This window comes from Lytechinus pictus, chromosome 18, assembly GCF_037042905.1.
Source record: "Lytechinus pictus isolate F3 Inbred chromosome 18, Lp3.0, whole genome shotgun sequence".
Taxonomy (NCBI): domain Eukaryota; kingdom Metazoa; phylum Echinodermata; class Echinoidea; order Temnopleuroida; family Toxopneustidae; genus Lytechinus; species Lytechinus pictus.
This window is the reverse complement of record NC_087262.1, coordinates 16,306,417-16,332,617: the sequence shown is the minus strand read 5'-3', so window position 1 is coordinate 16,332,617 and position 26,201 is coordinate 16,306,417. Positions and strand designations below refer to the sequence as shown.

The 26,201-nt window shown below is 35.4% G+C and overlaps 1 protein-coding gene across 1 annotated transcript; it reads right to left on the bottom strand.

The window, feature by feature from the left end:
* Nucleotides 1–6,516: 6,516 nt before the first annotated feature.
* On the bottom strand, nt 6,517–24,203 carry LOC129281321 (ubiquitin-conjugating enzyme E2 2-like). Its single transcript, XM_054917261.2, has 7 exons — nt 24,079–24,203; nt 20,425–20,485; nt 18,572–18,603; nt 15,565–15,642; nt 14,791–14,896; nt 9,106–13,894; nt 6,517–8,987 (listed from the first exon to the last, which is right to left on the bottom strand). Exons 1-6 carry the CDS (start codon nt 24,100–24,102, stop codon nt 13,707–13,709), a joined length of 489 nt encoding a protein of 162 aa, XP_054773236.1. The 5' UTR covers nt 24,103–24,203; the 3' UTR covers nt 6,517–8,987; nt 9,106–13,706.
* Nucleotides 24,204–26,201: the final 1,998 nt, after the last annotated feature.

Sequence of the window (26,201 nt, the reverse complement as noted above, 5' to 3'; positions counted from 1 at the left end):
AAGCAAGCACAGCTCCGGCTGATCGACTCCTTTTGGCCACAAACCAGACAGCAAGGAAAGTAGGTTTGTAAAAAATTGTGTGAGGGCAGCAGACAACATTGACATTTGCAGGTGCTCGTTTGAAAATGCATACCAGCACTGGGAATCATGATTTCAAAAGATTTTAATGTAATCAGAATATTCATCTCCAAAGATTATTTTACACCTAAACATTGAGAATGTCAAAACAAAGCGAAAATGGACCACAATAATGCTTTTAAACTACTGCTCACAAACATGTAAATATGGAGAGATCTTTAAGAAATATTTATAGAGGGGGGTAAATAAATTAGTTTATTTGACATTGAAAATAAAAAAGATAAGGCATATTTCATCCCACACACCACCACCATCATCGTCGTTGTCGACCTCGTTTTCATCATCATTACCATCTACACCACACTCACCAACATTACCATCGATCGCCCTTAGGATCATATCCTTGTCATCATATTCGTCATTATCTCCACCACTACGACCACCACCACGTCTTCAGGAACATCATATTGCATCACCAGGCATCATCATCATCATTACTATCATCATGACCATCATCATCGTCGTTGTCATCATCATCATTGTCATCATCATCATCATTGTCATCATCATCATCTCCATCATCATCACTGTCATCATCTTCACCATCATCATCATCATCTCCATCATCGTCACAAATACTAGGATCATCATTATCATCGTCATCACCATCGGCATAACTATCACAACCTCCATCTCTATTATCGTCATCATTATCCTCACCAATACCACCACTGCCAGCATCAACATCATTGTCGCTCCCTCCTCAACCACTATCATTGCCGTCATTATTTGGTCCACCTCTATAACTAAAAAAATATATAATAATATAACACGAAATGAAAACGAAGACATTTCGGTAGAAGAACATTGTAGGCCATACTGACATTTTAAGTGGATATGGTTAAACATTAAGCGACCACGAGTTGTCGGCGGGCACGGTGGGAATAATAATCAGCGCGCCTTTTGGGAAAAGTGGTGAGATTTCAGTTACGATCTTCTAAAAGTACTATTTAAACCCTGTTTACGAACACGAAATGGAAGTTGGGAAATCATTATGAAGCCCTGTGACCTATCATAATCATAAACAAAGACTTCCCCCACAGACAATATATCTAGAGGGAAAATGAAGAAGATAAGATTCGGACATCATCATAACACGAACCTGATCGGGAAAATGAGACTAGGATGTCGACAATAAACCGAGATAACGAAAGGGTGTTGGGTTATACTATTCAGGTATTATCTTTTTTTTTCTAACTATGGGAATAGTCTGGTGGGAACGACTGATTAATTATTATTTGCAGATCAAAAGGGCAATTTTGTCGTCCTGCAAGCAACAACAACAACAAAAACCACCAAAACATAATAATCAAAAACATTGTGGGCGAAATGTTCCATGCAGGACTGCACGTAATCCCTTATTAACATCATGATCATAAAAAAAGTTTGTTTGACCACCCCCCCCCAAAAAAAAAAGAAGAAGTGTCACAATGCAGGTACAGATTCATTATTTAGGGGTTAGTAGAAGACATCATTACATCAATGAATTTCAGAGTTTGTATATAAGGTTTGGGTTGATAATAAAAGAAGGGGTTTCCAGGTAAGTATAATGATGAAATTATTACTTTTACAGTGAAAATGCGCCATCATATGTGTTTTCCAGAAAAATTGATTCGTTTTGATTATTGTTCTTTCAGTGTATCACATTTGATTTTTGTATGATTACTGTTTCCGTTTTGAAATGAAAATTAAAAAAAAAACATTAAAAAAAACGTATCATTTCTTTTCATTTAGAGTTTAATACATTGACGTATGCATGCAAGAGTCTTTTTTTTTTGTTTTGAATAATGTTTTTATTCTGATTTCATGAACAAAAAAAATACATAACATTTCAAATTAACATTTCAAATCACATATAATACTTGACATTTCATATTTTCACTTTTTTTTCACTAACTTAATAAAATCATGAATCATATATATCTTAAAGAAAACAATGAAATCAGTTATTATAACAAAATCTTAAAGACCAAAACTTCCCCCTCCCCCTCCCTCCCCCGCCCCAACACACACACAAACACATACACACCACACACACACACACAACACACCACTGTCCAGAAGATCTGCTCACACTTATCATAAATAAATCATGTTTAAAAGTACAAAAAAATTCGATAAACAATTTTGAATATAACAAGCTCACGGGAGAAGCATTACATATATTGAAAGTAAATTAAGACTTACAACTTAACCTTAACACAATTTTACTGTTTCCCATTTTTGCAAGTGCCGCCCTAATTTCCCCATTTTAATAGCTATTTTCTTTTCTTGATCCTTATATTCTAAAATAAGTTTATGTATATCGTCAATGGTTGGTAATACCCCCTCCTTTCTAAATATAAATAATATATATTTTACCATAAAGATAATAGTATTACAACTTTTTATTATATTTGTATTGCCTGACAAACCAACAAATAAATCCCGCCATTTCAAGTCCTTTATTTCATCTAATTCAAATCGCTGTATCAAAGTTTCCCATATCAGTTTGACCTTTAAGCAAGACAAAAATATATGTGAATATGTTTCTGTTTCCCGTTTACAGTACGAACAGAGATTATCTTCAACAAATCCAAATCTAAACAAATTAACTCTAGTGTAAATTGCCCCATGCAGAAGCTTAAATTGAAATTCCCTATGTCTTCCAATTAATAATGTTATTCTTGGTCTAAAAAAGCATTCACCAATTTCTTTCTCTGTATAATTATAATTATTTTCTCCATCTCTTATCTGTAAATCATATGACTTTTGCAGTTCTTTGATAAAATATTCATATATTTTTCTTGATGGTACCTCCTTAAAGCTAATTTCCCTCCCGAACAGAAGCAAATTTATATTAAAATTAATTAAGTCTATCTCACAAAACTGTATCGAACCTAAATCATTTCTCCAATCACTTGGAATTGCATGATATATTTCACCTATTGTAAACAAAAGATCACTTACCATACCAAGATTCAAAAAGTATGCGACCGGTTTAACATGTCCATTGTCAATATGTTCAACCTTAATTAACCCTCGTTCTAATAAATCTTTATCAAATATCATCTTATTTTTTATACAAATATTCTTATTATTGAAAATGATTGGATTTTTAGAACCATTGAAATGCCTTAAATTATCAATCTCTTGCCAAGCATCTAGCATTTCCAAATAATAAGATGGTATATTCAACTTACTTTTTATCTTTTTCATTTCATAATCACATAGAAAAATTAACCTTCCTCCAACTGAACTTAGGGAATAATAAAAAAATAACTTCCACCCCAGATTTTTTTCTCCATACAAAAGTCTTTTTACCCACATTATACGCTGCGTTCTAACAAATATTTCAAAATTTATCATTTTAACCCCACCACAATTATAATTCTGATACATAATTTTTCTTTTAATACGATCTTTCCCTCCCCATATAAAATCAAATGATAATTTCTCGATTCCTATATACACCCATGAGGGGACAACAAGGATGGATGAAACATAATTTAACTTTGTCAATGCATATGTTTTCAATAAATGTATTTTTCCCATAATAGTCAAGTCTCGTTGTTTCCACCAACCTAAAAGCTTTTTTATTTTACTTAATATTTCTTTATAATTCAGATCATCTTTTAATCTAAAATCAACTGAAAATATTACTCCTAAAATTTTAACTTCCCTAACATATTTTCCAAATACATATACAAGAGTCACCCCCCCCCCACACACACACACACACACTGTGGCATTGCCCGTATTCGATAAGGATAACTAGGGTAACTCAAGTAGATACTTCGTGGGTAGATGCGATCATTAAGGGAACATTGGTTATGATATGAAAAATTTACCCCAAGAAAATGATATCTTCAAACAGACCAATAAAGAATTTGAAATTGATAAGTTTGAGGGACAAGAATTAATAAAAACCAGATAAATTAAACTTTAAAGAAAACTTTAGATCAAGTTTGAAATCTTTTAACTGGCCAGTTTTACCTTGGGTGTTGATTATGTGTGAGATCTGATAAGACAGTAATTTAGTAATTAATTGCATCTGTTCTGTTTTCATGTCGGTTGCCAAAGTTTCAAGGCAATGGGAAGCGGCTTTAGAAGTGGTAATTTAAAACAAATTAAAGGCCAAGAACCCGGGCCAAGAATTCCAACTCAACACCAACATGATCAAGTTAATTTGAATAAAAAGAATAAAAATGAAGAAAAGGAAATTACACTGACAGTGTCATCGAAATCGGATGTAAGAAAGAAATTTACCAAATTTTCAAAGAATTAGATTTTTCCCCACGAAACAGCGATGAGGGGGTCGACAGTCCTGTTAAGGCACATTATGCAATTTCTTTTTTTGTTGTTGCTCCAACAGTGTAAATCAGTGACTCCGCAAGGAGCATTATATTATTGAAACTTATTGTGATCCAATGATGAAACTCTTTTTATCAAATAGTTGAAAAAGGGGAAATACTTAAAATATCAATAAAGCAAAAAATGAAATCATCCATCGTCGCTCTCATCTGCACACCGCCTCCCTTATACAGGCGTTATACAAAGTCATTATTTTATCTCATCCAAATGCCACTTGCTTTGTTTACATCATATTTTGACATGTTTTATGCCGGGGGTTTTATGTGTCATGCTTATTCAAAATTTAATGTTTAATACATTTTTTTTTCATTTCATTTATTTTATTTTCAACAAGATACAAATCGGATAATAATGATAATAATAATGGTGATGTAAATAATAATAATAATAATAATAGTGATATCTTATTCAGCGCGCACACCGTCCAGAGACGCTCATGGCGCTATAGAGCAGCAACAGTTCCTTTAGATACAAATATTAATGAAAGTAAAATAGTGTTGATGGTGATAAAAGTGGAGATGAAAAACTTAGATTGGTGGTGATGAGTTGAACAATTGATTGTAATCATGGTAATAGGGATGATGGGGGTGATGGTATTATGATGCTTGATTCCACCATACCTCATTTGCCTCAGACATGTCAGGTTTATTTGATTATGTGTTTTGAAAATGTGTTGCCTTTTTTTTATTGTGCTGCGTTCCCGTGTGATTTCAAAGTATACTTGTTTTTATGTATGGAAAATCTGTAATTCGGCCTATTGGCCGCAAATATGTTTTTGTTCAATATACCATTTCTATATCTATTTATTAGAAAATTATAGTGTGGTAATATGAATCAAGTCAATGCGATAAACAAGACTGCACCTTATACTTGACATAGATGAATATCATATATAACAAAAGAATTATGACACTATAACCAAATATTTATATCAATGGAGAGACCTACTACCTCCAAAAACGTCTTGTAATTTGTGGGCTCCTCAAAAGCAATTCAGCAAGCTAATAACGTCTATGTGAATAAGATAAATGTTGGAGTGGACATGGTGGACCTTTAATAGCTCCAATTAATTTGTGTGAAATTAAATGTCCCAACGGAGGAAGAAATAGTGGAAGTGTTGGGATTGAAAAGATGCGATTTGTCACGGAAGGTTTTAGCGGTTGAGACTGAGGAGTTCGTTGACTTGATAAGCTATCGGCTATGGTCAAGAGATTGTCTGAGATGGCTGAAGAAGTACCCAGTGTGCGGCACTCAATGTGAAGATCTTGATGGCAAATGATAAAATTGTTAGGATTATTTTGAGAAAATGGTCCCAATCTGTACGCTAATATGATTCTTTTACGAAACTGTTTTTCGTTAAAGCAATTCTCATTATAAAATAAAAACATTTATTGGACATATTCACAGTTTACATCATTTCACATATAGAATATGTAAGATGCAATCGGGCAAACAAAACAAAAAAGGTTTGGAATTATCACGACGATCGCAAACAGTTTTCCGTCAAAAAAATGGCAAGGAAATAAAGGAGAATAGATAAGTCCTCAAAAAAGAGGGGAAAACATGCCCCTTTGCCCCGCCCCCTCTTCGGATTCGCGCATGGAAATGACATAACCAGTCTTTTGATGAAGCTTGTAAATCACCGAGAAAATGAAGTGTTTTTTTTTGCGTGCTGGTTTTAATTCAGTGGTCAAGTTCATTGGATCGCAAAGATCAAGGTCTTGTCTTGATGGTTAGAGGTCAAGAATAAGTTCGGGACAATCAAAGGAAAACTTCAACATGTGGAATGACTCAATGACGTTTTAAGTAAAAAAAAAGAACACATAACGTTCATTTGCAAATCAAAGGGCAGGTCCTGAAATAAAGCGTAATGTTACAAAAAAGTTGAGTTGCAACTGAACAGAAAATCGTCTATAAATTCGCATTTAAAGGAATTTAGCTCGATTTACTTTGGAATTTAACGTAAGTTTCTTGCAACACCCTATTACTGGCACACAACACACATACAAAAAGATAACACAAATATTGGCGTATCTGACGTTTATTACCTTATCTACATATACATGACATGAATATTAAATACTTCAGTATTTCCATTTTTTCGAGTTAACATACTTGAAATAGGTAGGATTCATCGTTTGATAGAAAAGTGAATATAGTACAAAACCCCGTGTTTTGCAAGATAACTTGTACCTATGCCGTGTTTTCTTGTTACAGAAACTTATCAAACTATATTATGTAACACTAAATTGTGAGACACTGGGTGAATCAATAACATATCTTTGAAAGAAGTTTAAATCACCAATAAACTATAAATCTGAGAATAATAATTACAGTAAAAATGTGCAACTTATCAATACATTACAATGCACATCATTGATAATTATATTTCTTCTTGATGAGTGAAAAAAAGATATTATGGAATGCACACATCTTTAAGGGGTAATCAACCAGGATACCAAGAAAAAATAAATCAAATGAAACTAAGAATTCCATCAACTTCAGATGGAAAAATAAGTTACATTTTTTCTGTAAGTTTGCATATAATACATGTGGGTTGCATGCGTATTAAAGAGCCAACAATGTCGTAAGATTACCTTTTCTTATATATATATCATGAGAAAATGGAAATATTTGTTAATTCATTCTATAAAATACATAAGAAAAGGTAACCATGACATCATATCAGCATTTCCATAACTCTTGTTCACTTTTTGGATTTAAAAATCAATGCAAACATAAACTATGCACTGTATTATGTTATTCTTCATTCACTTTGTATGAATTTTACCTGTTAGTGGCCACCTGTCTATAGTGGTCACCTGCCTATAGCGGTCATTAATATTGGTTCCCATGGAGGCAGATAGTGTGTACAAGAACCTGTCTATAGCAGTCACCTGTCTGTAATGACCACTAAAACTGACTCTCATGGAGGCAGAATGTGTGTATAAGAACCTGTCTATAGCAGCCACCTGCCTATAATTGACCACTAAAACTGATTCCCATGGAGGCAGAAAGTGTGTATAAGAACCTGTGTATAGCAGCCACCTGTCTGTAGTGACCACTAAAACTGACTCTCATGGAGGCAGAAAGTGTGTATAAGAATCTGTCTATAGCAGACACCTGTCTAGTGACCACTAAAATTGATTCCCATGGAGGCAGATCGTGTGTATAAGAACCTCTCTATAGCAGACACCTGTCTATATCAAGGCCACGTTTTGAGTTTCCTGTGGGTGGTCACTATAGACAGGTTTCACTGTTTATTTATTTAACCTTGGTGGACTACCCACTAAACTATGCTTTTCCCCCAATCCTATTTTCTGTCAAATCATCTACAATGTGAATATCTAGTCATCTTCTTTACAGCATATGTATACAAAGTGAAATGATTTGAATTGTGAAGACAGCATATAACTCACACCATGAATGCCCGAGAGTGCTTTTGTGCTTCAACAGTTTCCTTTAACAATCCAAAAACATTTCCTAGCCAAAGAGAAAAAAAAGTTGCTTTTTAGAATCAGTATTAGATAGCGACTGTCCTATACCTGTTCTTAGTTTACACATACATATATTGCATACATATCTGATTCTCCTTATAAGTTAACATACATCGAAAGGAAAGCAAGGAAAATTAGATTACAGTTGCAAACAAACATAAGTTGGAAAGCTTTAAATTCATTGGTCAAATAATTAGCAAATTAAGAGCTTCTTCGTGGTGAAGGATCCCCAAATCAATGTGAATCTCAAATCGGTGGTTTGGTCCAGTTTATCGTGTACAAAAATATTGATGATGTATATGTATATTTTATCCCTGAAAGTGCATTTTCTCTTGTGGCACTTGTCCAGATGAATATAATATCTCATGTAACAAATAGTACCTTATGGAGACAATTTCTGCAGCCTTGTTGCATCTCCCTAAATGTATCATAGCCATACCTTATGGGGACATCTTTATCAGTCTTGATATCTCCCTTAATTTACTACAGCCATTCCTATTAATACATTTTCTGCAGTCTTGATATATCTCCTTAAATGTGCCATGTTATTCATGCCTTATGGAGAGACATATCCTGTACTATCTGTAGCCTACATTTTGTAGTCTTTATCATGCCTCCATAGTGTACCATAGTCATACTTTTTATGATATATTTTCTAGTGTTCATGTTCAGTTAGAACAGATATACTCTTTGCATTTGAAATATTATATACAGCCCCTTGGTATGGATACAAGTTGGTATAATGCCACAATGGCTGAAGCCATCAGCGTGGTCCTAACTTTGATTGGTGTAACATGGTCTAGTCGCCCCTTTTCCTAATTGGTCATCTCAAGGTGTAATAACTCAGTTGGGAGAGTGGTGGGTTCGCAATACAGCTAACCCAGTTCCTCATTAACAGGTCCCACAGATAGGACTTTTCAGCTATCTGTCATGTGTTTGCTTAATGACATTAAACAAGCATTCATGCTTTATTTCAGGGATGAAACCCAGTGAGTGCACCTTTGATGAAGTTACCAGGTCCCTCAGATAGGACCTTAAGCCATCTGTCATGTGTTTGCTTAATAACATTAAACAAGCATACATGCTTTATGTCAGGGATGAAACCCAGTGAGTGCACCTCTGATGAAGTTGTTACCAGGTCCCTCGGATAGGACCTTAAGCCATCTGTCATGTGTTTGATTAATGACATTAAACAAGCATTCATGCTTATTTCAGGGATGAAACCCAGTGAGTGCACCTTTGATGAATTTGTTACCAGGTCACTCAGATAGGACCTTAAGCCATCTCTTTGCTTACTTACAGGCATTCAGGTAAAATAACCACCACTTTGATTTTGATTTGATTTACTCTGTCTGGTGACCACTTTCACTACATGTGTTTGTGTATTTCGGTCTTACACAAATAGACAGATCATTTAGACAAAGTGGGTACTAAACACAATTGACTGACCCTAACTGGAATTAGAATAGTAAATTGGTTCGATTACAGTGGGTAATACACTAGAAATATACAAAGAGAGTAGTTAGATAATGCTGGATTAGACCAATGGGAACAGGCCTCCTAGATCCATGAATATTTGTGTCTATTCACAGACACCAAACTAAGGTCACAATAAGATTACATTGCATTGGTAGATCCTGCCAACATAATTGTTTATCGATGAGGAATATTATCTCTCTGTTGTATATGGTAGGTATAGAGCAAACCATCAGATATTATAGGTTTAACTCTGTAGTTTGAGGAAAGGAATCCATGAGAATTGTGTTCATAGATTACAAAGAAAAGAAAATGGATTGCAATGTTTAAACAAAGCTGAACAAAGAACCCTCTTTCCCTCTCTTGCCCCCCCCCTCTCCCCACACTCTCTTACCCTCCCCTCCCTCCTTTCCTACCCCCCCCCTCTATCTCTCTCTCTCTCACACACACACACACACACTAACATCATCCATGCATAATTGGTTTGCTGAAAGGTTACTTCACAAAATCATTTGCCAAAGAAATAATTTATATAAAATCCATGCAGAAAGTTAAATGCAGGTAGAATTATATCACATATTCTGACCAAATAGAATATGATGCAAGTGTTGAATGATGAACAAATAGTATTCCTTAGCTGTACATAAATTTGCATCAAGTCATCATCCACTTTTGCCAACTGCCAAATATGTGAAATGTGCAAGATTTTGTTGACTTATTTTCTTCTTTCCTTCTTTTTTTTTTTTGCTGGAGTCTAATTTCTAGCAATTCTAATTTCTTTGATTTAAATAATGTTCATCATCAAAGGCAAATACCATCAGTGTGAAAGAAACAAATACATATTCCTACAATTGAAGATTTGTTTAAAACTGAACATCAAATTAGTGTAATAACCAGTAATTTGACATTAAAATCAAGAATTTAAGAAGGGTCCTGTACTTGTATCTTTCCCCGAGTATGTATAATGATGCTGTTTTCTTCTTTCCTGCGTGGAGGGAAAAATTATCCTTCAAAATTCACACATTTCGACAATCATTTACTTCACGCTCTTCATATTACAATAAATACATTTACAAAATAGCAAAACTTCTTTACAGACAAACTACAATGTGCCATTGAAACAAGCGACAATCCCCAAGCCGAGAGTATCTGCTTGGGGGAACAAATTTGCAAACACTCCAAAGTCCCGTAACACAAAGGTTAGCGATTAATCTAACGCTTGATTTTCATGATTAATTATTGTAGTCAATGCAATAAATCGTTTTAAAAAGATGTTAAATGATTGCTAAGCTTTGTGTCACGGACCCCATTTCTTACAAGCCCTGACAGTCAAGCGTGAACTAGCATACTGTTTTCGCGCTTCTTGCAAACTTACAAATACACATTTCATGTTTCCTTATCAATGACATTTTGGTGTTAGCACATTAGACCCTTGGTTTATAGAAATCAAAAGTATATAAGATTTGTTGTGCTTTAAAGGAAGTTTTGTATCCATATGGTATCAATGACACAGAAGGGCTGAATGAGTTAAGACAAAACCATAATGATTACATTTGTCCAGTTAGCCTTTAATTACTAATAGTACCTCAGTCACATTTTCTGTACGGCAAGTCGAAAACAGCCGTTTAATTCATTTTCATTCAAACCACCTATATGAAGCTGGTACAAAAATGTTAAAACGGCTGTTTTCGATTCGCCGTACGGCCACCGTAGAGGTATTAAATTATATAAAGTGGTATTTTCTTTTCAAATTTATTCACCTGAAAATATGGTCTGAAGTAAGAAATATGATGCTTTGCAGGGAAAGGGAGAGATTTGAAAAAAAGTCAGTTGAATTAAGGTTGAACGTAATAGGCGCATTAAACTTCCTTGGCATAATGCAACTTTACAAGACGTGATGTGATTGCAGTCATGCCATCATTCCAGTCGAAGCCCCAAGCACAAGAATGGTGGAAATGAAATGAAAGATCACATTCAACCAATGACCATCAAAGTGCATTTGAATGAAAGCATTTGCAATCAACTGAGAATACTTGCATTCATTTGCATTTTATTTCACATTATGGCAAACAAAGGGACCAATAAATTATTCATGCTACATTGCATGGGATCTGCCACATCGGGCATGAAATGCATTCAATTCTGAGAACCTGCAATAACACAAATTCAAATGCAATCAAGTTTGCATTCAAATTAGGTTTGATTGCATTTGAATGTGCTAGATTACATGGGGTGGCGTGGGGGACTAATTCTTCATTTGATTCAGATAAACATATTGTTCACGGAGATCAAATGGATTTTTACCAATAAAAACTCTTTATAATAGGGGCCAAAAGTATTCAAAGGATAATAACCATGAGGTACATACTACATGAATACTGTATAATACGAACTCATTTCTATAAAAAAAAATATATATATAGATCTACAAGATAGTGGGTGTTTCCAAAGGATACTCAAGCTAATATCATGGTGATAAAAATGTTTTTAATTCCTTTACAAATCACAAGTTTATATTGGACTTTAAATACTAACAACTGCATCAGTAAACCACTTTAAACATCACAAATGTTTATGTTTCTACATTAAATGTAGAAAAACAAAACAAAAACTTAGTACCATTTCATAAAAGCAAACTGAATGTGATCATTATGTTCTTAACTTGTTTATCCACCATGAAAATAGTTTGCAAATGTCATACAATTATAAAGTAATTCTTTTGTTTTGAAAATTTTAGAATAAAACGTGATGGCATGAAAATTAGTCCTTTTGCAAACTTCTCACCAATGTTAAACTAGTTTGAAGATGCACCAAGGTATAACTCTAAATGCCCTGGATATATACTACATGTAACATGTTGATGTTTAGTCATTCATGAATGCAATTTTCAGGGAATCATTTGTTGCAAGTCGATATGATAAATATTGGAAAAATAATGAGGGTTATTTGATAGACTGGATACGAGACTATCGGTCCCACTGTTTATACAAGCTGGTCAGGCATGATATATAGATGGCGCTCGATGCAACGCTAGCAACAATTGCACAGGGAAAAGCAACATCTGTGAATCTTTACAGGATTGTATTCATTCCTGTATTTGAGGGGGTGCCCACGACCAGAACGTGTTACAGTCAGTTGCCCGACAATGTTCCGATCAGTGGGGGAGGTCGAGCCATTGTAGTTGATCCCTCTCAAAGTGATCAGTTCACTTTGTTCTGATTTAAAACTCTCATTTTGGTTCTTGAAAATGGGCTTAAATAACATTAGGCTTATAGTGTAAAAATACAATCCCAAAACACTTGCATTTTGTTTGTCAAAATTCATATGCATTCACTGTTTTCTTGACAATTCAGTAGGCCTATACTCCTCTTTGCTTTCAAAAGGACATTGTGCAAATTTCCTAAAGAAAAAATATGACATTTATGGATTTCCATATACTTGAGATTGATCTGATCAATCGTTACTCTTTGTAAGATAGGGCCCTATCTCTATGCATTAGCATATACTCTGGGCGGAGGCTGCAGCTTTTGTCTTTGCCTTACATGTAATTAGTCTGATGCCAGCGATACATCTGATACCAAGAGACTACACACTTTGCAGCCACCGCCTATATACTCCAGTCTTGCATTGGTAATTGTTTTCTTGTTATCGTCGAATGTCAGGCAGCAGTTTTTCTCAATGAGAAACCCGCACTGAATCCTGGTTGATATAAAGAAAACGACCACAAACGAAAGAAGGGTATAATGTGTATGCGATCGCTACAAAGTGTGTAGTCTTCCGGATCAGAAGTATTGCAGACGTTTCGTGTAACAACAAAGATAAGGCGACAGCATCCGCCTACGCTAGTACTACAATGGTTTGGAGAAAGTGTGATGAAGTGCAAAAAGCCAGGAACAAAGGTGCACGTAGCATTATCCAAAAGGTGTAGCAGGTCCCGATGACCGCTTCGTATCTGTTCAGATTCAACCTGACAGGTTAATTATAATGGCGCTGCCCTGAAACGCATCCACAAATGTTGCGCGAAGTGCCATCTACGGATCATGCCTGACCAGCATTAAAGAGGATGAAACATTAATGATGCACAGAAATTTGATCACAAATGTGTGTGGTGTATGTGGGTGTTTTACATCCCTCCCCCCCTTAGTTTTGGGATCCCGCACAAAAAGAACAATAAAGACATTGGTAATAAGCATAAATCAATAGAAACTAGAGGACCACAGCCATCAGAATGTTCCCCACAATTCACTTTCCTTTCATCGCCGTTTTTGACTTGCTTTTATCCTTTTCGTCACTCATGGCGTGTTTCGTCGTCCATTCCTTGGCTATATTGTTATACCTTGACTTGTCGACTTTGTAAACTCTGGCGATTTCGGGCACTAACGGGTCGTCTGCGTTTGGGTCATCAAGCATCGAACAAATTGACAATAAGACTGCAAACAAAGAAAATGGAGATGACAATAATGGCTCAACTCTTACAGTGCCACTATACTAGAGTTTGCTAGTTTGAAGATTATTACCAAATAGCGACTATTATTACAAATCCCAACCGAAGTTTACATGAAAATACATCAATCAAGTGGAGACAGCTCTAAAGCAGTCACTACTACAAAGAAATTTTGTATATACATTTAGTTGCAGAAAATGTACTGCCTTTCAAAATGATATCCAGTGTTCCTCTGTCCTGTTCAAGTTTCATACAGGATAATGATCATAACATACCGGTAGTGATGCACTCAAATTTTGGCCTTTGGTTATTTAGTTTCAATTTCTATTGTGTTACGCTATAGGGTTAGTGGATGATTTTGCACAACTGCAATTTTCTAACAAATTTTCCAGGGTAGCATAAAACGAAGGGTACCTATGTAAAATCCAGCCTTGGTTTAAAGTTCCACTATAAATCTGACTCATATTGGAGTATCGTGGAGTATCACCTACATGTTGCATCACATACATGTAGCATTCCATTGTTACTAAAGTGCACTGACAACTATACAAAATTTTCCATCCGTTGATTCTTTGCAAATCCCCCTAATTAGATGCTTTGGGGTGACCAACTTTTTCAAAGTCACCACAATATAAGTTCAGAAAATCAATTTTCTATATGTACAGCAAAGTAATGAGAAATGTTTTCACAGCAGAAGTCCTTGAAATGAAAGAAATTGCCCCAGGTATTCAGCAATCGCTATAACGTGGCAAAAAAGCAACTGAACATTAAAATTATCCCCTATCCTGATTACACCAGTGGCTGTTTTATTAAATAAAATCAATGTCAACTTCAATCTTAAAATCAATCCTAAGATTGATGAAACACTCCCAGAGCACTTACCTTTTGATATTGTTAATGCTGGTGACCACTGTGATCTTAGAATATCAAGACAAATGCTGCCATTGCTATTTATATTGGGATGATATATTTTTGTTGTGAAGTTGACCTGTATGAAAAGCAATCAAAACAAAATTCAGGTTCATTCGGGCATGAATCTAGATAAGGAAATAAAGGCCTGAAAGTGGTTGGTATTCTCAGTCTTTGATAACAACAAATTTTGTATGTTTCTCTTTATTTCAACGGTCCACCCGTCTGGAAGAAAATGCACCGGTGGATCGCGCTGTTTGACTCAGGCCTAACATGAAGTATTCAAATTTTCTCCTCATTTTCTCCTCGATAGGAACAGAGTTATTCCTCCATGAAAACGTGAAATTGTCATTCCTTTAATCTATTACGATTCAATGAAGGATTTCCTTGTTGTCAAATCTGCAAAATTTGAAATATTAATTCATACAATAAAATTAAAGAGAAATATAGTGACATCATTGACTCTCATTTGCATATCACCGTGTTGTGCATATTACTATTTTGTGGAAAAATAAGCAAAAGTTTAAAATGTCATAACTTTCTCATTTCACATCCGATCTTGAGGAAATTTTCAATGTTACGCTTGTTTGATTTTTGTATTGTTATTCAAATCAACTTTTTGTTGGGGTAGACTTGCCCTTTAGACCACTCATATAGTTTTTCACTTTGAATCTCTAACAAATTTGATCTTGGACAAAGTTACTAACTACTTATTGATAGACCGATCTACCGATTCTAGATACTTACTTTAGGTGGTTTGAAAGGATAATCTGTTGGAAACTGGATTGTGAGACAAAATACTCCTCCTTCATACGGACTGTTTTTCTGCGAGACAAAAGACGATCAGTAAAGACAATGAGAACAAAGAGAGTTGAAAGGAAAGTTGAAAATAAAATATAAAAATAGGAAAAATTTTTGTTCATGTTCTCATGAAGTGATTCGCCCTGACTTTTTTATACCTGTATCTCTATCGCAGCAAATTAGGGGTGAAATGTCAAAACCTCGGAAGGGTCAATTCCTCTTTGTACATGTACATGAAGAGCTCACTTGCAAAAGGGGTTAGGTCCATTTTTCATCAAATTTGATTTTTATGTCTTAATGTATAGATTTTTAGTAGCTCTATAAGATGATACCAAAGAAAAGTTGAAATTCCTATTAAAAAGTGAACTAAAATGGCAAAGAAAAATCACTTTTTTTTTTCAAAAGGGCTTAGGTCCATTTCAGTTTAGTTGCAAAAGGGCTTAGGTCCACACAGAATTTTTTTGGAAAAGAATATCTTAAAAAATATGAAGACTGGTAGATTTCTCTTATACCCAATTTTATGTTCTCATGGTAGGGTATCATGAAAATTCAGTTTCGCATACGAATATTGCAATATGGGAGAATTAAAAAAATTATTTTCTTGGAGTGGACCTAACCTCTTTTGCAACTAAACTCATCTGAAGAACTCATTTGTCAAAAGGGGTTAGGTCCATTTTTCATAAATTTTATTGTTTTTTGTTTCAATTTGAGATTCAAATGAAAACGTGAATGAAAGTGGCAAAGAAAAATCACTTTTTTAATCAAAAGAGATTGGATTCATTTCAGTTTAGTTGCAATAGGGGTTAGGTCCACAATGATAATTTTTTTGAAAATATATAGAAAAAAATTGAAGACAGGTAGATTTCTTTTATACCCGATTTTATGTTCACAATTTTCACATGATAGGGTAGAACATCATGACAATTTAGTTTCTCATAAGAATATTGCAATAAGTGAGAATAAAAAACATGTTTTTTCTCGGAATGGTCCAAAGTGGACCTAACCCCTTTTGCAACTAAACTCTTCACATGTAAGCTGCATATAAGCTATAAAGTGCCATAGTGAATACATGGGACTATTACTAGATGGAAGATCCCTGACATGAGCTGAAGAGTAGACCAATGCTCTCTTTTTCTCTTTTAATTGCTAGTTTTTTTGCTACCAATGAGGTAGAGTGGGGTTTACTTGTAAGACTGTCCTGCATCCTTTGGCCCTTGTTCTGAAGTAGGGTTTGATTTTATAAACTCTGGTTTAAAGTTGTGGTAAAACTATGAACAGCCAATAGTGGCATAAATCTGTAATGGATAACTTCGATGTATCTGCTAATTTTTCTCTCAAATCATTCCTAACATAAGGATAAATAAGATAGGTTTTCTTCACCATTCACGAGTAAGGACAGAGCACAATAAACATTAGAAACATAGAATGTAAGGAAAATTTTGACATTTTTGGCTTTCCATAATTTTAACACAGATGGTCTATAAACCTGACTTCAGAATACGGGCCTTTGTGTACCAATACATGTAGGCTGTGGTAAGTAGGCCTACATGAGTACTTTATTGTAAATTGTATTTTTTTTCATACACACAGTTAGATTTGCAACATTAAATTGTATTCGGTTCGGTCGACCAGAAAAGGAGTTGCCAAGAAACTGTGACAAATGCCAGATAACTTAGGTTGCTGGCTTCACTGTGGGTATTGGGACAAATATCTCTACTGGTGGGTGTTCTATAAAGCTGTTCGTAAGATAAGAGCGACTTTAAGAACGACTGGTGATCCTTTCTTTTGGTAAATGCTATGCACCATTGACAATGGTTTAGCGCGTAAGAAAGGTTCACCAGTCGCTCTTAACTTACGAACAGCATTATGAAACACCCACCAGGTATACCGAGTCACAAATTCTAAATATTTACATGTTGAAATAATGACAGAGGCCCACCTACACAAATAAGAACGTTAAACAGAGCAAACAAGAAAGCTAATTAGATACTGAAACTGTTTAGAATTGTTTTCTATGGTATATATTTCCTCTTAAAAGCATCTTATACCTGAGAATCTTAACCATATACTGTCTGTTAACACTCTCATAACTAACATTCACCCACTCATACAGAATTATGGGTCATTTAGATTCTGAGAGAGCCTCTTCACAAGGGTGCATGGATGAATGTCACCTAAATACAGCATTTAACATATGGATCATTCACACAACTTCAGTTTATGTATTAACTGCATTTACAATAATGTTAATGAACTGCTGAAACAAAATAAAGTCAATCATCATTTACCTAGGTTTTAATACGATTACCTATTTATTTTTGTTGTAGTGTAACTATAATATTGGAGAGCAATTTGTACAAAGCACATAGAGCAATTTCAATTGATTATGCGCTATCTAAGTACCAAGTTATTATTATTATTATTATTATCATTATTACCTAAAAATTAACTTTCGATCAAAGACCAAGTTGGGTTCAAACTAGTATATGTTATGAAATGAAAGTGATACTTCAAATTTAACCTTGCAGTCTTGTTGGTTTTAATTAAAGCCGAAAAATTAAAAGAAATATTTCACTGAAAGTTTGATGAAAATTCCATAAAAGAATATCGGTTATGGATATTTAATGTTTTGGTTTTGTTATGTCACATGCAAGCAGCTGCCCTATTCCATAACTTTCAATGGTACTATCAATGCAATGGTAAAATTATTTTCATTTTACCGGTACTTAGAAAATTCATGGAATTAATATAACACATGTGTGGGCAGCTGCTTTCGCATGACTTCACAAAATTAAAATCTTAACAATTTTTATTCTGCTATTCTAATATGGATTTTTGCCAAAACTTCAGTGACATGTTTCTGTCATATTTCTCTTTTTATTAGAACATACTAGAATCGTTTCTTTCATTATGTGGAGGCTATGCGGATGGGAGAATTTGTCAATATACTTACAGGACCCATTATTGTGGCTGACCAATGCATAACTGTATGGAAGAAAAATATTGAACATTATCATTATTATCATCATCATCATCTATCATTATTATTATTACTATTATCATTATCATCATTATTATTATCATTAGTTTTATTATTATTATATTATCACGACTATTATTATTATTATTATTATTATCATTAGATAGATAGATAGAAAGATAGATAACTGGTTTATTGATAAACCCAGCCATGGCGTAATTTCCTTCGGCAAGAAACTGATCCACAATGTGCTGCACTCAACCCAGGTGAGGTAAATGGGTACCGGTAGGAAGTAATTCCTTAAAAAGCTGTGTGCGCTATGAACGCCTAGCTTAGCCGGATAATATAGGAGCGCCTTGAGCACCTAACAAGGTGGATATGTGCGCAATATAAATACCCTATATTATTATTATTATTATAAAAAACATCATTGCGACAAAGCCGAATTGCGATGAGTTTACAGAGGTACAGAGTCAGAGGCATTACATAAACATCATAATACAATAAAGGAAATTGAAATATTAGTTTAAAAATATATCACATATTTATATATTCGTAATTTCATTAAAAGGGAATACATTTTGAACACAATTTAGAAGTATATATAATACGAGTTAAGTGGAAAATTATCATATGAAATCAGAGAAGGATAACAAAGAATATGCACGTAGATGGAGGAGAAATGTAGGTGAAGAAGGAAAGGGGGGAGACAATAATGAAGTTAAGCCTTAAGGAGAAGAGAAAATGTGAAAAGGGAAAAGGATAAAAAAGAAAAAGGAAGGATGAAAGATGAATCACACAGACTGAAATGTTGATTATGTTAATACTTTTATTATTACTATTGATATTGTTATTATTATTATTATCATTATTATGATGATGATGCTAGAATGATTATCATGAATTATTAGTAAAATCTGAAATACTATTATGATTATTATACTGGTATATAATGCACACAAGTTTAAACAAAATTGACCAATTTACCTATTATCCCATAAACAATGATTTCATTGAGGAAAGAAATCATGATAATTCAATATTACATGTAGGTATGCTTATGCATTGAATGTGTTAGGAAAATTAACAATTTCCCTTCGCTGACTTCAAAACTTTACATGGATATTACCGGGTATGTTGACTTTGACGAAAGTCAACCAAATGAGAGGTACATAATACTTGGATACTCTTATACCTGAAACTTCAAGACAAAATTTAGTCCCACATGCAGACATGTTATTAGATCTAATGTGACATCTATCAGAGTAAAAAAAAGAAGGGAATAGTCTTCATTTTCATGATAGTTTCCAGATATCAAAGTAATTTCAAGGAAATATGGATAATCAACGGCCATTTCATGAATATAAGGGTGTGAAATGTGAAAATTTAGCAACATTTGGGAATTAATTTTTTTACCCCTGCTGGTTAACCCTAACCAGTGACCACCTGTTTATTAATAGCATTTATAGCGTTTTTCAAAATATACGTAATGATTCAGGCCTATGTAATACTATACAAGAACCTTTCTCTAGAAAAGATGGAACTGGACCGTTCAATACAGGAGGACTGGGCTATTAAGGCCCTGTCATATTGTACCGTGCAAGCCTTGCGTGCGACTTTTTTGCAACCTGCAGGTCGTCCGCATTGACAGTATCTCACGCGCATCTCATACACAGTTGCCCGCAGGAGTGCATGCAAGTCTGATTTGCACGCAGAAAAGTTTTGAACATGCTCATAACTTTATTGCAGGTGAGTTGCGGGTAATCACCGGCAAGAATTGCACGGAACAACGTGAAAGGGCCTTTACCTTTAGATAGTATACTTACTGTCATTATCCATTCCCGCTGAACAGTTTGCTGGTGGGTCCCTCTGAATGTCTTGTAATTCCTGAAGAAAAAACAAGGGATTCAGAGCATTTTGAAATTCAGGGATAATTGTATGAGCTGGTTTCAAAACCAACAATAAATTGTAGAATTTATTTTTTTATGTATTACAGTTACACGCAAATTCCACAAGAAACTCAAGAATATTTTTTCATGAGGAAAGAAAAGCTAGAGCAACCTTTTGTTCATCCTAAAAATTTCAAACATTGCTGTGCAAAATTTACTTCAATTTACTAAAAAAATACTTGTTAGAGATCTATGTATGGGTGTGTTGTAATTTGTGAACTACATGGTAGTATCAATACAATGTTGATAAATGCATTAAAAAAATGAACAAATGTAAGGCTTATCAAGGTGGTGCAAAGGATTTTCTGTTCATGAGGCCTGTTACACTTACAGCCACAGATGTTAGGTCCATGCATGTGTTATTTTCTCTCATTTTTGTCATTCAGCGTACCCCCCTCCCCTCCAAAAACAAGTGGAATGCCTCTGGCCGTCTCACCTGCATCACGCGATTCAATATAGCAGCAGTGCTGATTTTGAAAACTACTATAACTCGCACAAGATGTTCAGTGATACTTGGTTACTCGTATTTCCACGTTTTATGAATTAGACCAATACACTTATAGAGATATGATGGCAATTCAACAAATACCCCCAACGTGGCCAAAGTTCTTTGACCTTACATGACCTTTGACCTTGATCATGTGACCTGAAACTCGCACAGGATGTTCAGTGATACTTGATTACTCTTATGTCCAAGTTTTATGAACTAGACCAACACACTTTCAAATTTATGGCTGTAATTCAACAAATACCCCAATTTGGCCAAAGTTCATGGACCCTAAATGACCTTTGACCTTGATCATGTGACCTGAAACTTGCACAGGATGTTCAGTAATACTTGATTACTATTATGTCCAAGTTTCATGAATCAGATCCATAAACTTTCAAAGTTATGATGGTAATTCAACAGATACCCCCAATTCGGCCAAAGTTCATTGACCCTAAATGACCTTTGACCTTGGTCATGTGTCATGAAACTCATGCAGGATGTTCAGTGATACTTGATTAACCTTATGTATAAGTTTCATGAACTAGGTCCATATATTTTCTAATTTATGATGACATTTCAAAAACTTAACCTTAGGTTAAGATTTTGATGTTGATTCCCCCAACATGGTCTAAGTTCATTGACCCTAAATGACCTTTGACCTTGGTCATGTGACATGAAACTCAGGCAGGATGTTCAGTAATACTTGATTAACCTTATGGCCAAGTTTCATCAACTAGGTCCATATACTTTCTAAGTTATGCTGTCATTTCAAAAACTTAACCTCAGGTTAAGATTTGGTGTTGACGCCGCCGTCGCCGCCGCCGCCGCCGCCGCCGCCGCCGCCGCCGCCGTCGCCGTCGGAAAAGCGGCGCCTATAGTCTCACTCTGCTATGCAGGTGAGACAAAAAACCCACTCCCTTTTTCATGTTTTGTCAATACTTTCCACTCTTCAATGGAAGAGATCCTCCCCACCCCGCCCAATTCCTGGTTACACAGCACAGGCCGGGGGGGGGGGGGGGGTAGCCTGGAGGCTCCTAGAGAGTAAAAATTATTTACTAACGTATGCTACTATGCTAACTCTCAACGGAGCCTGGAATTACTTCCCATACATCTTCACGCACCGCCCCAAACCTGAAACTTTCGCCCCCGAGATTTCTAATTTCCTTCTAAAATATCTAGCCCTAAATCATGTACATGGGATACAACTTCATTTACAAAATTTTGACGATATTGATTTCATTTATAAACAAAGAGTTCATTCAAAAAACGAGAAAAATGTTATGAAAAGACGGGAAGAACTTGCCAGTGTTTACGTTGCCATCTTGATTTCATTGTCTTTCGCTTGGCGACAGCACGCAAATCGCGCGGTTTGAAAAAAATCAAATCAATATCGTAGAAATGTCGGAAATGAAGTTGTATCCCATGTACATGATTTAGGGCTAGATCTTTTAGAAGTAGAAATCTCGGGGGCGAAAGTTTCAGGTTTTAGGGCGGTGCGTGCAGATGTATGGGAAGCAATTTCCAGGCTCCGTTGAGAGTAAGCATACGTTAGTAAATGAGGAGCCTCCAGGCTAGGGGGGATCACGTAGTATAAATGTGATACGTATGTGGTGCGGTCTCGACTGGGCGTTGTAGCGTGCGCCTATAATCCAAGCTATGTGGAGAAGTTACAAATTGATGCAGAGGTTATAGGTTCGAGCCCTGGTCACGTCTTTCGGATGGTGACATTAAAGGTCGGTCCCAGACGTAAATAATCATATCTGGTTGATACACGTCTGACAAAACTCAAATACACACACACACACGCGCGGTCGAGACCCCCATTTTTAGCATTAATTTTGTTCCAGAGCATCACCAATTTAGAAAGCCATAGAAATTTCTATTCTTTTTTCCTCATTCCGGTTTTGTGGTTTACTAGGGTAGGGACAGTGCCCGCTCATAACGGTTGCCATATTTTGATATGGACTGAAGTTAACACCAAACACCAAAAGATTTTGCGGCGGTTTTTTCGCCACATGTTCGCATGATTTGGTTACTAACTTCAGTCCATATCAAAATTAAAGCGAAGCCAAGCGAAGCGATGTCTGATTTGGAATAATGACGTAGAAATCGAAGCCGAAATACAGACTACAGACAGTCATTCCATTCAGAAAGGACGAGGGCATATTGTCTTATACTTATAGACCAAAAGCTTTGGTCTCTGTTATATTAATTGTTCCGCTACAGAGACCGAAGTTGTAACTCTATCTGTAACCTACAGGGACTCAATGGCCATATGTTTATGTATCAAAATCGCATAAACCAGGGAAGTGGGAGTTGCGCGACAGCCGAAGTAAGTGTTTTTTTCCTGTTTTGGTGCATTTAAGGCCAAAACGGAATAATCTTTTGGTCCAGTTATTTTTGTATATTTTTATGAAACGAAAATCGATGAGCCCCATCATGGGGATTTTGAATTGTTAAAGCTGACGATCGCGAGCCGTCTGTGACTGTGTACGAGGAGAAATTAAAAAACTCCTCCCTCGAAAGGACGGCTGCCAGCTGTCTAATTCATTGTCTTATTGACCTTGATTCTGAAAACTGATTGAGGGACTTGCTATGACTATGAGTATGACTATGAGTATGACTATGAGTGACATTTGTGAACAATTTCTGGTGGGGAAATTCGCTCGAAGTTGGCGGAGTACTGCAAGCCCCCATATAAAAAATAACCCAAGACAAGACAAGAAGTCGGGTGGTGCGAAACTACATTAACGCCCATATTCACATTCAGACTCAGTGACCATGCATACCATTCCATTCATCCAACCACCACAACATAAACATGCACACACATCATGACTAAGTTAACGTGTTGTAATCAATACGATTCATATTCGCATCTTCGTCGTTCGCACACGTCTGTACCGTACACACTTCCGCAATAAACAATTAAAATTAACACGTTATTTCAAATACTATTCCACAATCGCATTTTATGAAAATATCACGACACTACGCCTTTGGAATGTGTCCTAACTGACATTAAATACAATTTTACTTACCTTAATTAATCTTTTATGAGCCATTTTGTGTCAAGTATGTGAGTCTCCGTTGTTCTCGATGGATGCGCAATATCAACATAATGTAACATGCGTGCGCGTTCAATGATCCGGCAGCGCGCGCACGTACGTACTTATCATAGAGTTATATGGTACTCACGCATGAATTTTTCAGGTTGTTTCCGGTTGCTTCACAGAGATGTATTACGGGCATAGAGATGTATACTAATAACGTACTTAGTATACATCTCTATGATTACGGGTTTTAATAGTATTTCTATGGGTTGCTTTGCTCATGTGACGTCGACTTATCAAGGTTCAAATTTCGTTATTTTTACTTTTTAGAGAGAAGCGACTTTTCAAAAAGGGCACATTTTATTTTGGCATATAACATAAATAGGAACAATAATTGAAAGAGGGTAGGCCTACGTGAAACAAATTTGCCCAAATGTCATTACCCATATAGCTACTTATACTTTCCTAGATGGGCCCCATCAGATGGGAACAACTCATAAGGGGCCCATTATGGGCTATATGGGATAGCCCATGTGTGCCCCTTAGGCCTAGGGTGCAAAATTATATGGGGCCCATATGGGCATGACAGTGTGAGGCCCATACATGGAGCCCACGTGTGGCCCATGCTGAACTTCTACTACCTTGGATGGCTATGGATATCCACAATAACGTAGTATAATCGACACCCAAAAAAGAAATGCGATTATGGATCCTAAAATCAATCAAAAAGATTGGCTGGAATCTATCGTGTGACAAGCTACCAGAAAATTGCTAATGGTGCTAATATATCAAATAACAAATATCCACATCACTGCTGATTATCATGATTAAAAAAAAGCATAATCAATATCCTCCCTATGAAACTTTTGAAACAAATATTTCAGCGTTATCGGTTATATACACTCTTAAAATGTTGGGCAACATGCTGTCCACACAACAATTGGATGATAAATGTAACCAACTCTGTGTGTAGTTTTCACCCAAAGCACACATTATTGGTTTAAAACTACCAAGAATTTGATAAAGTTTCAACCATTTGTTGTATGGACATGCAGTATTGCCCAACATTTTTTAAGAGTGTAGAACTATTACACAAGTGTAATAGAACTATTACATACGTGTAATTCTGACCAATGCCCGTTATAATGTGTATTATTTTTATATTATTGCCCATCTGGGTCAATGGTCGTAGGTAGGGCCCTGCCGGGGGGTCCTGGACCTCTATATAGACCCTATAATGATAACGATGAAATGTCAGCCCGGATTTTTCAGGAACCTTGTTCAAACCTTTTAAAAATGATGTTTGACTGATCAATATTCTTGGCTTACCTTTAGAATTAATATGCAACTCTTGACCATCAGTAAATGACCTTGGCAGGGGCCGCAGAATGGATGGGGGCGACCACGCAAAACATGCCTGATAAAATGGTAGTCCGAGTAAGTTTTATGTGTTTGTATAGGCCTATACGCTTGCTGAAAAAAAATGGGGAAAAATACATGTAGTGAGTGAGGGACATCATCGACTGTCTCATTTGAGTTGTGCACATCAGCTGTTTTGTGAAAAATAAGCAAAACTTTAAAATGTCATAACTTTCTTATTTTACATCCGATTTTGATGAAATTTTCAGCATTTTGCTAGTTTGATTTTTCTCTATTTATTCAAATCAACATTTTTGTGGGGTGGACTTGACCTAAGATTGATTTGAATAAATTATCAAGCATGTAACGCTTTAAACTTCATCAAAATCGAATGTAAAATAAGAAAGTCGTGCATTTTAAAACTTTGCTTATCTAAAAAAAAAAACAGATATACCCGTCCATCTCAATGATAGGCTATGCAAGTAAGAGAATAGATTTTCTTCATGTTGAATTGTAATTCAATTTTTACAGATTTTACATGAAATCTGAGCAATGAATGGTTAATTCCATTTTCAGGAATGAATTTAAACTTCTTAATGGTCTTCATTCCTTAGGAATTTTTCTTGATCTTACTAAAGCATTTGATCTTATAAACCATGATATATTGTTGTACAAACTGAAGAATTTTGGTATCCGAGGTATTCCATTACAATGGTTTCATAATTACTTAACAAATAGAACTCAGTACACTT

Bases quoted from the DNA above. Each gene is read 5' to 3' on its own strand.
- LOC129281321 (XM_054917261.2), bottom strand. From the start codon at position 24,102: ATGGCTCATAAAAGATTAATTAAG. The intron at 20,486-24,078 runs GTAAGTAAAATT...TTTTTTCTTCAG, and splicing joins CTCATAAAAGATTAATTAAG to GAATTACAAGACATTCAGAG. The intron at 18,604-20,424 runs GTAAGTATACTA...TCTTCCATACAG, and splicing joins AGCGGGAATGGATAATGACA to TTATGCATTGGTCAGCCACA.